General features: G+C 38.0%; 3 protein-coding genes across 5 annotated transcripts; 1 reads left to right on the top strand and 2 right to left on the bottom strand.

The window, feature by feature from the left end:
* Window positions 1-697: 697 nt before the first annotated feature.
* Window positions 698-4312, top strand: calub (calumenin b). Its single transcript, XM_024282560.2, has 7 exons — window positions 698-852; window positions 1707-1955; window positions 2043-2236; window positions 2424-2590; window positions 2663-2723; window positions 2804-3003; window positions 3088-4312. Exons 2-7 carry the CDS (start codon window positions 1726-1728, stop codon window positions 3190-3192), a joined length of 957 nt encoding a protein of 318 aa, XP_024138328.1. The 5' UTR covers window positions 698-852; window positions 1707-1725; the 3' UTR covers window positions 3193-4312.
* A 1622-nt stretch (window positions 4313-5934) lies between these two features.
* On the bottom strand, window positions 5935-10432 carry LOC118598871. 2 transcript variants are annotated; one of them, XM_036212421.1, is made up of 7 exons: window positions 10339-10432; window positions 9842-10255; window positions 9555-9633; window positions 8398-8588; window positions 7386-7406; window positions 6279-7128; window positions 5935-6179 (listed from the first exon to the last, which is right to left on the bottom strand). In XM_036212421.1, the coding sequence occupies exons 1-7, from the start codon at window positions 10420-10422 to the stop codon at window positions 6136-6138; spliced, it is 1683 nt and encodes a 560-aa protein (XP_036068314.1). In that variant the 5' UTR covers window positions 10423-10432; the 3' UTR covers window positions 5935-6135. The 2 variants fall into 2 exon arrangements, with proteins under 2 accessions (XP_036068314.1, XP_036068313.1); XM_036212420.1 differs by having other exon boundaries at window positions 5935-7128.
* A 15-nt stretch (window positions 10433-10447) lies between these two features.
* Window positions 10448-13947, bottom strand: LOC112152667 (cadherin-related family member 5). 2 transcript variants are annotated; one of them, XM_036212423.1, is made up of 8 exons: window positions 13785-13947; window positions 12851-13248; window positions 11483-11539; window positions 11314-11403; window positions 11150-11236; window positions 10957-11067; window positions 10701-10871; window positions 10448-10626 (listed from the first exon to the last, which is right to left on the bottom strand). In XM_036212423.1, exons 2-8 carry the CDS (start codon window positions 13061-13063, stop codon window positions 10510-10512), a joined length of 846 nt encoding a protein of 281 aa, XP_036068316.1. In that variant the 5' UTR covers window positions 13064-13248; window positions 13785-13947; the 3' UTR covers window positions 10448-10509. The 2 variants fall into 2 exon arrangements, with proteins under 2 accessions (XP_036068316.1, XP_036068315.1); XM_036212422.1 differs by having other exon boundaries at window positions 10448-10871.
* Window positions 13948-15280: the final 1333 nt, after the last annotated feature.

Genomic DNA, 15280 nt, shown 5'->3' with positions numbered 1-15280 from the left:
TTTTACATTCCTATCTTAGGTTCATCCACCAGACTTATTTTTATTTTATTTACACTTTTTTGTCTCTTGTTAAACTATTCACAAATTGGGTGTATTAATTGACTGCCATCATGACATGATTTACTAAGTAAGGTAAGTTACTGATATATAGAATGCATTCTATTGCAAGTTGCTTGTATTTCATCTATCTTACAATATAATTGGTTTTAAACTAGATAAAGCAAATACAAATATTTCCTTGAAATGTTTTAAACTATTTTCATAATTTACTTTATGTTTTTTATATATATTTGACTGTATAATACCTCAGGTCCGTATTAGGGCTTTATAAAGTTTTTTATTATTAAATATCGTGTATGTGTTTAATTTTTGTTCTAATTTCTTTCAACATCTTTTGCTCACTTTTTATACCTTTTTGTTACGTTTTACATAGTTACATGATTACAAAGAGAGTTTCATGTTTTACTCGACAATATAGATTAATAAATAATATAGAGAAGGGGTTCACGTTTTAACAATGTTCAGTTATTTTCCGGCTTTATGGTAGTTTAATTAATGCTTAAGAATATATATTTTTACATTTCTACCAGGGCTTTGTCGCATGTCAAACGTTTGACAATCCTAGCTGAAGGGTTTATGAATGAACTAGACTCTTATGCCTTTGAGGACGTGGCGGTTTTCGGCCAATCCAATCAACGCTTCTCGATTGCAGTGGACCAATGAGGTGGCGACATCACACCCGCCTTCTCGGCGCCTGATTGGTCAGCTCTCTTTTTTTGCACAGGAAGTTCATGGGTGTGTTTCCGAGTAGAGGGTCTAAATTATTACCGACGAACTTCACCAGCGACTCAGGTGAGTTTCTGTGGCAAATTATCGACTAAAATACATTAGCCAGAGACAGTTAGCCGGTAGTTAGTCTTTAGGGAAGATTTTGTATTATAAAAAACATTTTTTTTTGTGATTACGCCGCTAAAATGAATGTCAGAAAGTGGAAAGACATGGTGAAACTAGCGGACCGCTTTTATGTCAGCCAGCGTTTGGTTTGTAAATAGTGGAAAATAACGGTACTGCCTGTAAATTCATTCCTACAGTGAAGGATAAAAAGACGGCAGTGAGTGGATAGATGTCATTAAACATTTAATCAGTTATAATAGGGGCAAACGAGGAGTAAAAGGCGTAGCTTTTGTGTCTCAGGAAAAAAAATGTCCCTTTTATTAAATGGAAAAATCAGTTTACTTACTTTCACTTGTATGTTTCAGTGAGGAATTATGTGAAAAATACAATACATGTTTGCTTTAAAACTTAAAGTTAAATTGATAATTATTTGAAAAGATATTTTTGTAACTCTTAATGATCTTATCAAAAGATGTAATTCTGGATTTTTAAATATTTTTCTGACTACTAAAACCCTGTGAATGTTTTTGATTTAAAAATAAGTCTTTAAAATATTTTTGAATGGCAAAACTGCACACATTCTGTTTAAATCTTAACCACATTTGTCTTAAAGCTAAAATTGATGCAAACTAGAGAAAGATATCTTTACATCAGCTTGAGCAATGGCTGAATCATGCTTCAAGAACAAAACTCTGTGTCTTTAACAGCCATGATCTTTAATAATTATGAATAATCATGAGAGTTTACGACATGTGTAGAAGGCTTTGGCAAGACGGAGTGACTGAGCTTTTTTTTCTTCTCTTAATCTTCAGGTTAAGTCGGCGTTTGTTCATGTCTAGGATGGAGCTGCGGCCGCTTGTCATGTGCTTTGCTCTCTGCGTGGTTTACGCTACCAGCAAACCCACAGAGAAGAAGGACCGTGTTCATCACGATGAACCTTTGAGCAACCTAGACCATGACGATGCTGAGAACTTCGACTACGACCATGAAGCTTTTCTGGGTCAGGAAGAGGCCAAGACCTTTGACCAGCTCACACCTGAGGAGAGCAAAGAGAGACTTGGGTGAGCAAATCTCCTCTACTTTACATATGTACAGTATGTTTAAAAAAAAAAAAAATCGTCATGATTTATTTTATTTTTTATCTGCAGCATGTTGGTAGACCGCATAGATGAAGACAAAGATGGGTATGTGACAGCTGATGAGATGAAGAGGTGGATCAAGCATGCACAGAAAAGGTGGATCTATGATGACGTGGACCGCCAGTGGAAGAGTCATGACCTTAACGGGGACGGGTTTGTGTCCTGGGAAGAGTACAAGAACGCCACATACGGATACATCCTTGGTAGGATTCTAGACATAGATATTTCTTCTAATAAAGTTCCTGTAAGGAATATTGACCTTCCCTGTTGATAGAAAATGAATCACTTGGTACTTTATTCCGTAAAGAATTTGCTACATTCCACTAATATTGAAGTCAGTCATTTAAGTTGCACTAAAACACACTGAAAATCTTGACTTTTGATGGGCAGATGATCAGGATCCCGACGACGGCTTCAGCTACAAACAGATGATGGCTCGAGATGAGAGGAGATTCAAGATGGCCGACCAGGACAGTGACATGAAAGCCAACAAAGAGGAGTTTACAGCCTTCCTTCACCCCGAGGAGTATGAACACATGAAAGATATTGTTGTGCTGGTGAGTTATACTCAAACTTTAAATTTGCTGCTTTTACCTTCTCACTGCCAACTGTTTCCATTTTCCTTTCAGGAAACCATGGAAGACATTGACAAAAATGGCGATGGATTTATTGATCTGGATGAATACATTGGTGAGCTTCTATCGTTTTAAAAGATGGTTATTATGATAGTTATCTCATGGTAATCATAAGATTTTGTCTTTTTCCTTTAGGGGACATGTACAACCAGGATGGCGAAACTACAGAACCGGAGTGGGTGAAGACTGAAAGGGAGCAATTCACAGAATTTAGAGACAAAAATAAAGACGGGAAAATGGACAAAGAGGAGACAAAAGACTGGATCCTACCTAGTGACTACGACCACGCTGAGGCCGAGGCCAAGCATCTGGTTTATGAGTCAGATGTAGACAAAGTGAGTGCAGAAATTCTGTCTTAGTCAAGAAATTAATGGTTTTGAACCAGATACAAGGTTGTTCATGTTTTATATCCTCTACAGGATGGCCGTTTGACCAAGGCTGAAATTGTGGACAAGTACGACCTGTTTGTTGGTAGCCAGGCAACCGACTTTGGAGAAGCTCTGACTCGGCACGACGAGTTCTAACGTCCACATGCCTCCACAGACTGAGAGCTCACGTTGTGTTCCACCGGAGGACTCCATCCACGCTGCATGGAGAATCCACGCAGGATCAGCTTACCTAAAACCAGTGCCACGGACAATAATTTATTTAATTTTTCTTCTTTGAATGTGTCCCATTGTATGCACACACTAACGTCCTACAAAAAAAAGTGTGGTCACTTTTATTTCTGCCTTGGATTGGGATAAAACTCCAGTCTTTTCTCATCTTCTGAGATCGGGAAACATTATTTTGCAACATTCCTCACAAGAGGTCTGTGCACAAATTCTTCATCAAACTAAGAAGCATAAATCTCATACCTGGTTGTGTTCTTTTGTTTCCTCTTTGCCTCCATGACACAGAAACATTAGTTTCTGGTTGGTTTTGTTTGACTGAGTCTTCATTGATGTCAATGCTGGATGTTTTTAAGACCCTTAGAGCGGAGAACAGATTCCAGTAGTGATGAAGAGCGTTTGGCCCTGTGCAATACATTATCAGCAGTTGTTTTAGGGTGACGAGCCCTTAAACACAATAAGACGAACTGCGTGTCCTCCTATAAGTAGTGTCTGAAGAAATCAAACTGAATTTAGGCATTGGTCATTTTCTGTTGGATCGTTGTTGAAGTCCGACCTTACCAGCAAACTGTTCACGCCGCTGATCCAAACCAGGACAAGCATTAGCTCACAGAAGGATGCTTTGTTCTCAGAGCTTCTTCCTTTGTTTTCCACATCACCTCAATAGTGTGTTTTGAGTGTATATATGTTATTTGGATTTTTGGAAACATATTTTGTTTGTTTAGATATTTTTATTTTTTAATAGCTGAACTCACATGTGTGCCAAGCAAAAAAAAAAAGCAGTTTGGAACAAAAAAGCAGCTCTACTCTCTTTGAACATTATAGTTTGTTAAATATATTATGTTTTTATGATTCCTATGACAGATTATAACCACTGTTAATGTATGGTAGTATGTTTTTACAAACCCATTGCAACAACACACCTTTCACTTGTGACTCTACTGTAAATAAGTGGTCTGCAGACTGAGCATTCTTACAGTCAGGTTCACTTTTTGTGTTTGAGCACAGTGTCTCAATAAAATTTTTAATGGTATCGCTTTGATTTCTTTTTTTTTTAAATACTTCTCTCTTTAAAGTTGGAAAATGTCTCTTTTTCACCAAAGGAAACAGGAGGCAGAGCGTTTCCTGTACTATCAATGAGCTGACCTCTGAAGTCTTTTCCTCTTGCAGTTTCTACACTGTTTTGTCTCTTAATGTTTGAACTGAAAAGAATCATGCTGGTCAGGCTTTTACCATTTGACCAGTTTTATATTTTTCTGTAATCCGTACAGTTTAAATCCAGCTGCCAGTCTATTCATTTAACATAATTTCCTAAAAAATATTTGAACGTCTTTTCTCGCCACCCAACATATTTTGAGTTATTTTGTGTGTCAGCAATTGCACAATTTTAGAACACACCACTGATCTTTAAAAATGACTTCCTTTTGTAATAGGGTTGAGTCAAGCATCTACTTGATAGGCTTCCCTTAATTATTTCAAGCTCATGCTAGGTCTTAGTGCAACAATTTTAATACATTTTTAAACAGCTGGGCCTTTCTTCTTATGTAATCAGTTTCAGTCTGTCATCTTTCCCCTCAATTTCCTCTGAATTTATCTCCCTTAAAGTTCCATTTTTAAAATATTATGGTGTATGATAACTTTTTTGAAAATTACTTTTAACGGGTGTACCCCAGGGTTCAGTGTTGGAGTCCCTTCTATTGGTTTTGTCCATAATACCTTCAGCCAAATCATTTTCTAAGGGGTTCTTCTATCCACTGTTGCACAAGAATCTGGTTAAAATTTGTGCCCTTCTCTTCAACATTTCTGCTTGCATAAAGGAACTTTTTCTATACGTGGCAAAGAAGAAGATCTTCATCAAGTACTTCCTGTCTACGCTTTCAAGGAAGCTGTCATGATGGATGGTCAAACACATTTTTTTGTTTAGCATATGGTCTGTCCAGCTAAAGGATATTTTCTTTTTCTAAAAAATTAATTATCGGGACTTAGCTAATCTAATGAGAAAATGTGAGGTAGGCAGTCCAGCATGACAGATTGTAAATTGGGTTTACCTGTCCAGGTGTATTTTAGACTCCTCTCATCTGCCAGAATCAAAGCTTAGCTCATGTATGACAACATTTCCTCTAAAAAGGATTAAGTTGCCACCCCCAAGCTTTAGACTGATCCTTTTTGAGTGTGCAACAACACTAAAAGTGCATAATTTAATAAAAAGGAAGCTTCTCTTCGTCATCTAAAATAAAAAAAATCATAAGAATTAAGTTCTGAATTAAAAAACTGTCTCCATGTTGCCCTCTGATGGACATGCAGGAAATGGAGGTTTTTCCACTTGATAACCTCTTGGTGAAGCTTTTCCTGCTTCCTTTCCCATCACTTTTTATAGTTCCCTCTCCCATAGATACTTTTGATCTTCAAACAACTTGCGATTTCATAATTTTCATTAAAAAATTTACAATTTTAAGCCTTGTCTTTTGTCTCTAAAGCTAACTTTCTGTTTTAAATATCCAGAATTCTTCTGTTGCATAATCGTCCCCATGGCATAAATAGAGCCAATGGTAAAAATAATTTATAATAACTTTAATCATTTCAAGTTAGTACAGCCACAAAATTCAAAAATGTGCAGTATTTTAGCTACATAGTTGCTAATTTGGATGTAGACAGAATATGAAATTGAAAGTACAAGACATGCTGTGATGGTCTATTAGTGATATTTTCATATATATTTATATTCTTATATTTACAGTCCATTTCTGTGTGTGTGATGATCATGTCTTCCTCTATTTCTCAGCAGAACCAGACTGTGGGGTTTGTCTAACAGCTTGATGGCATTTCCACACTGCGCTGTCATCCTCCGTCTTCCCCTCACCTGCTCCATCTTCTGCCGTCTGCCGGAAGAGTCTTGGTGCCTGTGATATCATAGTAGCGTCACTTACTAAATGTAATGAAAATAGGATTACAACGCATCATCACTCTCAGGAGCTCTTCTTCGTCTGACTCTAACTCACCCTCACTCTCCCTGTTTTGGTCTGCATCCGCATCTCCAAGACAACCATCTTCCTCATCCTTCACTTTGTCTGGGACGTTTTCTGAGGTCATTTTGTCCTGACATGGACTCTCTGCGCTCTCCTCCACACAATCTGACAGCGCCACTTGGTCCAGCGACGTGCACGGCTGGTCATCCCCTGCATGCATAGTTTTTGCTGTGACCTCTGGCGTTTCTGGAGGTGTGTCGGTTGGAGTTGTATCTATGTGCACCAACACGGCTTTCAAAGGTCCGTGTTCTGGCGAGGGCGGAGCTGAGTCTGTCACTTCAGGGTGGGGAGAAGTCTGGTCGTATGTCGTGATGCATGATTTTTGGATGAGGTTGTCAGATTCTTCTAGAGAACTTTGAGGAAGGCTGCATGGGTTGCTGACCGGAGATGGGGTTCTAGTCACCAGAGCATCAATGTTTGCAGGTAAAGTTTCTGTACAATCCTGGTTTACAGGCTTTGGACTGCTGTTGGTTTCTGTTTCAGTCGCCTCTGGTGTCCCACCGGATGGCGATCCTGGACTTTCTTTAGCCGGAGCTTCTTGTGCCTCATATGTGGTGCTCAATTCCTCCTTCTCCACGTGAAAGGTGCTCGTTTTATTTGGTGAACCTGCATTATTATTGAGATTCACAGACACCGTCTCAATGGGGATGACAGTGATGTCAAATGAAACTGTTGTTTTGGCTGAAACAGGCTCCCGACTGAGGCTGGCGTCTTGATCGGTGTTGGGTTTCTCCAGGAAGCTGAAGGAGGGATTGCAGGCGCCGCCTTCCTCGTTGTTGTGGTGGACGTCCTCCATGTGGGGCATGGCGTTGCCATGACTCACCTGAGGAACAACCAAACAGTGAAAGTTTCTTTGTGATCAAATCTAAAAACACATAAAACGTATTGATGCAAATATGCATCAAATCACTGTGGCTCCAAAATTACTTTAATTTTTAGCACTTTCTTGAAAACAAAAACATTTTTTATACCAAGTGTCACTGGGTTAATACCCTAAAGTGCAAATATGAATTCTAAAAAGCTTCAAATCTATTCAAAATGTATTCTATAATATTAATAAAAAAAATGTATCAAACTTACCAATTGGAACCACCGTAAGCTCTAAGAAAAAAAGGACATTTCAGAATAAAATGATGATATTTAATACAGATAAAATACACATGAAAAGTTTTGAGCTAATTAACTAATTTGAGAGTTACATTTAGTTTATCACACTACCTGATCCAAAACAAAAAACATGACATAATACAGTAAAGGAAATAAATATTTAACCCTTGCTGATTTTGTAGTTTATTCTAACATATGAGAAATAGAAAATCCCAAAGAAAACCAAGAAATCAACTTTAAAGAAGCCACAAAAATGTATTTGCATTTCATGATTGTCTAACTGGTCCCCTATGATATTAGCGGTACAAAATCTTAAGTCCCTTAAATGCAAATACATTTATACAAATTCTTTAAGTCAATTTCTTGATTTTCTTTGTGATTTTATGACTGTTTATACAATTGCCAGTGTGATGCCCGTTGAGAGAACTGTGTTGTGATATTCGGCTATATGAATAACATAGAATTGAACTAAATTGAATTGATTTATGTCTCTCTGTTCAAATGAACCTACCATTAAGATGCCAGATGTTTCTTTTTAAGTGGGCAAACCTAAAAAATTAATTACTGCTTCCACAAAACGTTCTGGTTTCTTTTGTTTTATCTGATTATGTACAATAGTGTAAGTAATTAAAAATGATCTTTTAGAAGTAGATATTTTAACTCTATCAAACAGGAAACAGTTTTTTTTATAGGGGGCAGACAAGGTGAAGAGGTAGAACATTTGACCTCAGATCAGAAGATTGCAGGTTTGGTTCCTGCCTCGCCTCCCTTTGTGTCAAAGTGTCCTTGGGCAAGACACAACCCCACATTGCACCTGGTTATAGGGTGGCGCCAGTGTTCAGCAGTGGAATGGGACTGTGACTGTAAGGCGCATTAGGCCTTCTAAGAAGGTAGTAAAGTGCTATAGAAGTATCTGTATTTGAGTCAATGTATTGTTAATTTTTTTTGTCACCTGGCTGTAGATTTGAGTCACAGATGATCTTACCACGTTGGGGTGTTTGCACTGAGCCACGCAGCCTCTCTCCAGCGGGCCCTTCATCGCCCTATGCTTTTTCTTCAGCCACATGAGCATCAACAGGACACATCCGAGCGCGCTCAGGAACAGCATGCTCAGAAACAAGGCTTTGCCTACGGTGCAGCCTGTCAGTCGGTCATCTCCAAGTGGATGATGAGGGACTGTGGACAGACACAGAAAAAGCTCATTTGACCTCCCACTCTATATATTTTTTTAATAGTAAAATTATTCCTAGTGGTCTTTTAATTATGAATCATTACATAGTTTTTAGTAAAAATCAAAAAGCCTGTTTCATTTTTTAAGACATAATTTCTAAGTTGTAGACAGAACTGTTAAAAGTTAGCCTCTGCTAATTTCCCAGCATTCCTTTGTTTATACTCTCATGCTAGCTTATAGCACCTGACAAGCCCAACACCAGCATAGCAAAAAAAGATAAAACAGTGAGCAATATCGGAGCTATCTGATGGATTGTTGTAGCTAATATCAGCTCAGACCAGGAAAGGGAAGACGTTCATGGATCTATTTGTCTGCAAGTGGATACTTCAGGTGCGTCACAAACCTCAGCTATTTTAGACTACGTATTTTTATCTGCTCCTCATCCAGTGGAATTTGAATGAAGAAATACTCAGAAAAGCAGTTTCAGCCATAAAGTATTTCACAAATGTCCTGTATTATGAGAAAACTGCAATAAGAACATGTTAAAACACACAAAAAACAATGTTCATTGAAGTGAGTCTTTAAAGGGTAACCAAACAGGGGAGTTGGAGGCTGACTCCACCCACAGCCGAAATGTGAAAATCCAGTCAGAGGGGCAGGGCTTGGGGGCTGGACTATTATCATTATTGGAGATGCAGATCATGACTTTTGAAACTTAAATGGTTTGACCAATCACAAAATTCAACTGTAATGCCTCGATTCAACCTGTAGGGGCAGCACACAAGCGGGTTTGACTATATTTTTAAGAATTAAACACGTTTTTTTTTTTAATTTGTCAAAAATTTGGCAATGACCAGCACTTTTAAAGCCCCATTTATAGAGGTCAAGAGCCAAAAAAATTTGATTTATGGTTCGGTTACCCTTTAAGGGCCCAGGTGGTTCAAATTTGCGGTAGGTCGTGTGCACCTTACTTGTCTGTCCTTCAGGTAACACTTCCACCACAACAGTCGCAAAAGTGGCATCACCCGACTCCTGATCCACGGCCATAATCTGGCAACATTTAGAAATATTTGCACGTTTGATTAAAAACAGCAAGCTTGTGTAGCTAAAACTTTACCAAGGGGTTTGATTAAAAATTAATGCAACACTTTCTTTAATTAGGAGTGTATTTGTTTCAATTCAAGCAGAGAAAGTCAATCTTTACACTCATTTGAAGGAGTAAAACATGCAAGCTCCTTATGATCTTTTTAAGGCTTACCTCTAGAACGTGTTTCTGCTTCGGTTTAAGATGGCAAGTTTGTGCAATTAGGAGCCCCCCCTGTGTCACTTGATAGATATCTGTGTAATTAGATGTAGGACTAAAGGAGAAGTAGATCATGGGATTAAACCCCTGCCAATATGTGGAGAAAAAACAGGTGGTTAGTGAAAGAAACAGATCTATAACTGTAGCATCATAGGTGTGGAGGCCTGCCTGTCTAAAGTCTTGGTCTCGGACGTGCAGCATCAGAGCTTTGCTGCCGTAGGTGTTGACCAGAGAAACGGGGCTCTTTCCTGCGATCACGAAACCTCTGTATTCAGGCCTGTCGAACTCTGGATAGAACTGATTCTCTGCTAGGATTCGGACCAACACGGTTGCAACAGAATACTTCATGGGGTCGTCTTCCTGGAATGCCTGGATGCAAGACAGACCAACAAGAGGACTGTGATTGAGGCAAAAGAAAATCTAAAAAGGAAAGCGGAGTATTTGAGTCCTACCATGACCTGGAGTCGCAGCACAGGAGTTATAAGCCTGTCCGTCACCCCCTGAGTCAATCTTATCACGCCTGTCTTTCGATCCATCTTAAAATGAGCTTCGTCATCTCCTGTCATTAGCAGAGGCACGGTTACAGGTGTTCACAAGCGAGCTCAGCATGTCTTAGCTCCAGATTAACTCGTGTTGGAGAGTGTAGTACCTGGAAGAATGGCGTAACTGATCGGGGAGCTGAGCCCTCTGTCTCCATCCACGGCATGAATGGGACCGGGGAAAAAATCCAACTCAATGTCCTGCAGCAGGACAGACATTCAACACCCTCACATATCGTATGACAGACACAACAAAGAAAAGAGGGCCGACTGACCTCTTCCCCCTCCGTCACATTGACGGTGTACACCGGGCTGGTGCAGATTTGACTTTTCTCGTCCTGGAAAAGCAGCATGCAGGGCTCAAACTGCGGGTACTGATCGTCCCCGTCCAGGACGTGGATGGTGATGCTGATGCTGGTGTTGTGGTGCTCAGCTGTGTTCATTTCCTGAGTAAAAGGACATGAAGCTCATCAAAGGGAAGAAATGTGATTTTTTTTATAATGATAGAAAAACCAGGTGACTCCAAGGTACCGAAGCAAAAACAGTGACGGTGAGAAGAGGTTTGGTTTCAAAATCCAAAGGTTTGGACAGGATCACCTCTCCACTGTTGGGAAGGTCAATCTTAAAGTACTCTGCGTCAGGCTGCAATTGGACACCAAAGCAAAAAGAATTTAAATTTGGATCAATTTATTCAAAAAGTTTAAAAAAAGCTCATAAATCTCACGGAGGTTCGGTCTATCATATAGATGATCTTGTCATTATCTGCATCTGTAGCTCTGATGGTAAAAACCACACTGTTCACTTTAGTCAGCTGGAAGACAAGAAAGAAGTTTAGACTTTAATGAGCATCATCAAAACAATTACTAAGTGTGTACTAGTGTGACATACCTCACTGATAAACATAATTTTCTCTTTAATTTCAAACACAGGCAAATTATCGTTTTCGTTAAGAATCTTTACGATGACCCTGTTCATACTCTGCAAAAAAACACACAAAAACAAAAAATTCAGACTCCTGCTGAAAGATATAGATAAAATCATTTAATAGTTTATGTACCTGAAGTACGTTCTCCTGATTACACAGTAACTCTACTGTTAGAATGGGACCAAGGGACTGAAAGAGAAAAGAGAGATGCAGCTCCTTAAAATGTTCTTCACAGAAAACTGATTTTAAGTTCAGCTTTTAAAAACACTAGAGATTTGTAATTATGTGAACCACATAGTATTTTAGTAGAAAATATATGACAAATTAGACGAAACGCTAAACAGAAAGCACATAATAGTTTAAAGGGGCTATTTTAACACATAAAAATATCAATATATGCTATAATAAAGTCATTTTAACTGGGAGAAGTTTTCAATCTCATTCTTTTAGCCTTAACCCTTTAACACCCGAGCTCCAGTGTTTATGTTCGTTGATTAACTTTTCAAATCGAACAGTGTAATTCCAGCAAATTATTGTTGTTTTTTTTTTAAACAAAATAAATAAAAAAATAATAATAAAAAATTAATTAAAAAAAATTTAAATACGAAAATAAATAAATAAATAAAAATTCCAGCAGATTATTGTTATTTTTTTTTAAACAAAAAATAAATAAATAAATACAATAAAAAATTAATTAAAAAAAAATTAAATACGAAAATATATAAATAAATAAATAAAAAATTCCAGCAGATTCTGAAGGAAAAAATTTTCGCGATTGATTGATTGAACGGTTGAAAAGTTACACTATGTTAAAGATTTTGAGTCACCGGCGACGCCTCAGGAGTTAAACATAAAAATCCTTCTTTTTAAATCAACTTTAAAAATAGTAGTGGAAATTTTAAAGCATCATTCATGGAGCAAATGTCCTTTATTTTGATTTTTGTAACTCAAAGTTGATATTTTTTATCAAATTTGCCACAATTCTTTATCAGTTTTGCAAAGGGACTGAACTTTTGATCTTAATTTTATCATGCAGTGTTGGGTCAAATTAAAAAAAATAAAGTAAAATAAATTATATAATATAAAATAAAACTTTATAGATTCCACAAAGTGGAAATTACTTTACTCTATTAAAACAGCAGATAGATAAGAAAAAAACCAACAAATAAGCTTAAAAAAAAACAATAATTATCATAATTAAGATGCCATTTTAAAATATAGAAATATCTTTTGTAAAATGTAAACTTATTTATTTTCCTGACAGACAGATAGAAGTAAACAATCTCAAAACCGCAGAGAAGAAATTCATTTGACTTCAAGGCTCTGTGTGAGGTCTGAAGACAACATTTAGTGTCTAATTGCTTTTTTTCCAAACTCAGATAAAGATTCTTTTTTATAATTTCCTTTTTGGCAATTTTGAGATGACTTTTCTTTAAATGTGTCCTCCATCTTCAAAACAGTGATTCTTGACCCACATTTCTTGCCATCCTGAGCGCTCACCTCTCGGTCCAAGATTTTGTCCTCCGATACATTCAGACGGATGTTTTTCCCATCCAGGAAGAACCAGTCAGCGTCCTTTCCGACCAAACTCCACTGAACTCCCTCTGCTGTGGTGTCAACCGCCAGCTCGGAGACAATGTCCCCGGAGAGGCTGTTTTCCTTGATTTCAGCAAACACATCCTCACCATCCAAACATCCAGCCCAGCCTGACATACCTGACAAGCACACAGAATACTTTTTATTAGGAGGTGGAAACTTTAAAAAAAGACTTTTACACCTGTTTACCTGCAGCTGTGTGCAGAGATAAAAGCACCAGCAGTGAAGAGAAGAGAGTCCAGGATGTTGGGAGAAGGAGGGCCATTCCGGGAGTTCCTCAGGGCACAAGAGATGCTTTTACCCTGAGATGGGGGAGAAGAAAAAATCATAAAACGCCATTTATGCCTTTTACTTTCTGAATTGATGCTCTCTTTCTCTCTCAGGAATCACAGATACACACACACGTAATGTCCGGTAATTCCTTCAAATCCCATCTAAGAGGGTTTGTTCCCAGCTTTGCAGAGTCTGAGACACTATTACCAGGAAAAACATGCCTTTCCTCACATTTTTCAACCTTTCTCTGATAGTCACAGTAAAAACAAATATTGATGCTTTTCTCAAAAGTGTAATTAACATTTTCTAGGGATTAATTGTGTCTGAATAACCCAAAAAGCATTTTGTAGCCCCTGAGAAATACAAAATAACCATTTTAGGGTAACTTAATTAGACAAATGTTTGTTAAATTAAAAATAGACAAAGAATTTCTTGTCAAACTGAGATATTTGCAGATCTGAGATCACCAGACGACGACAGCAAACATGAGTTACGCACACATGTAGTTACATGCTCAGATTTGCTTAGCGGCTGGCCCACAGTTTACACGTCCTGTTTCACTGACCTGCTGTTGTCAAAATGTCTGCAGCTTTTCTGTCAGCATCCATATAATCCTGCCTTGTGATGGATGCATCTTTGACTCTCAAAAGGCTGGGAAGACGTAGAGCTACATAACATTAAAAAAAACATCAAAGTAAAGGTGACAGCACCACAAACACTCAAACCCTGCCCCCTCCCATAGACATTAAACAACAGCTTAAATTGTCTCCCCTGAAATGAGCTCAGAGGCTAAATCCTGAAGGCGGGGCTTACCTGGTCGAGACAGATCGCAGATGGCAAAAAGTGGTCAAAGGCCGTGTCACAGGTGAATTTAAGGGATTTGCTTTGATTCGATCACCTAATCTTTCTAAGGAGATTGACGCGTGAACGCTTCCCACCCTCCTTGCAAGAAATAGTGTTTTAGGAAAATAAATTTCATCAAAATCTATGGATTATTTAAGCAACTTGATATGAGAGCGTGAGTCTGGGCGCTGACCGCACAGCTTGAGCCAGTTGGATTTGTTCAATTACCAATGTGTTGCCAACTAATGGGGCTTGACAAGGGATTAGCTATCAATTGTCGGCCGCTTATCTTGTGAAGATTAACCCACATCCCTTTACTTGTCACAGCACGCTCAGGCATGCAAACACATACAGACCCAAAGCAAAGAAATCTCTGCATATTTCTTTGGGCCTCCGATGATAAGTCTCTTTTCCGGCTTCTCTGAGATGTTTTGGTTAGGTTTTTTTTCTCAAGTTTGTCTTTGGGATACGAAGGGGAAAATTGTTAGTATTTTAGGATTACAGTTAGGATTTCTTCACATATTTCTGTTCCTCTTTAAGCTCACAGATAGGAAACTGTGAGGAAAACAGGAGGAAACACTCTGCTGCTGTGACACAACTTGACCACTAGATGTCAGCAGAGGTAACTAGAAAAACTCCCAGACATTACACCTTTTTTTTCTTTTTTCCTCCCTTCAAATAATTATCACCTTTGTTTACTTGTGTTACTGTTTGTAAAATTTTATTTTGTTAAAGGCTTATTTTATTCATTGTCATTCCATGAAGTTCATGACCTGACTTTGTAAAAGAAAAAAGAAAAAAAAAGCTTGCAATCTTTTTCCATGTAATCACTTATCATTATTTTGGAAAAGACAACCGAGGAGCCAAACTGAAGAGCCCTTCTAATGAGTTTTGTCTACAACCTGCAGTTCTGGAGCCACATGTGGCTCTCTGTTTAAAGATAAATAAAGATAAAAAGGGTTTATCTTTAAAAAGTAACTTTAAAATAAATACTAACAAGTAAAGTAGTGCTCTGGCTGAGAAGCAATTGCTTTTAATTCATTTAATCCATTGATTTTTCAATCCATTTATTGTTTTGATGTGTGTGAATGTGTTTTATGATTGTTTGCAGATGTCTACTTTTGAATTTCCTCAGGGATCATTAAAGACCATATTTATGTACCTGAAGCAGGGGTCTGCAACCATTTGGGCTTGTTTTCTACTGATCAAAACATAGTA

The sequence above is a fragment of the Oryzias melastigma genome, linkage group LG6 (genome assembly GCF_002922805.2).
Source record: "Oryzias melastigma strain HK-1 linkage group LG6, ASM292280v2, whole genome shotgun sequence".
Classification (NCBI taxonomy): domain Eukaryota; kingdom Metazoa; phylum Chordata; class Actinopteri; order Beloniformes; family Adrianichthyidae; genus Oryzias; species Oryzias melastigma.
The sequence above is the reverse complement of the archived record's forward strand: the minus strand, read 5'-3'. Positions and strand labels throughout refer to the sequence as shown.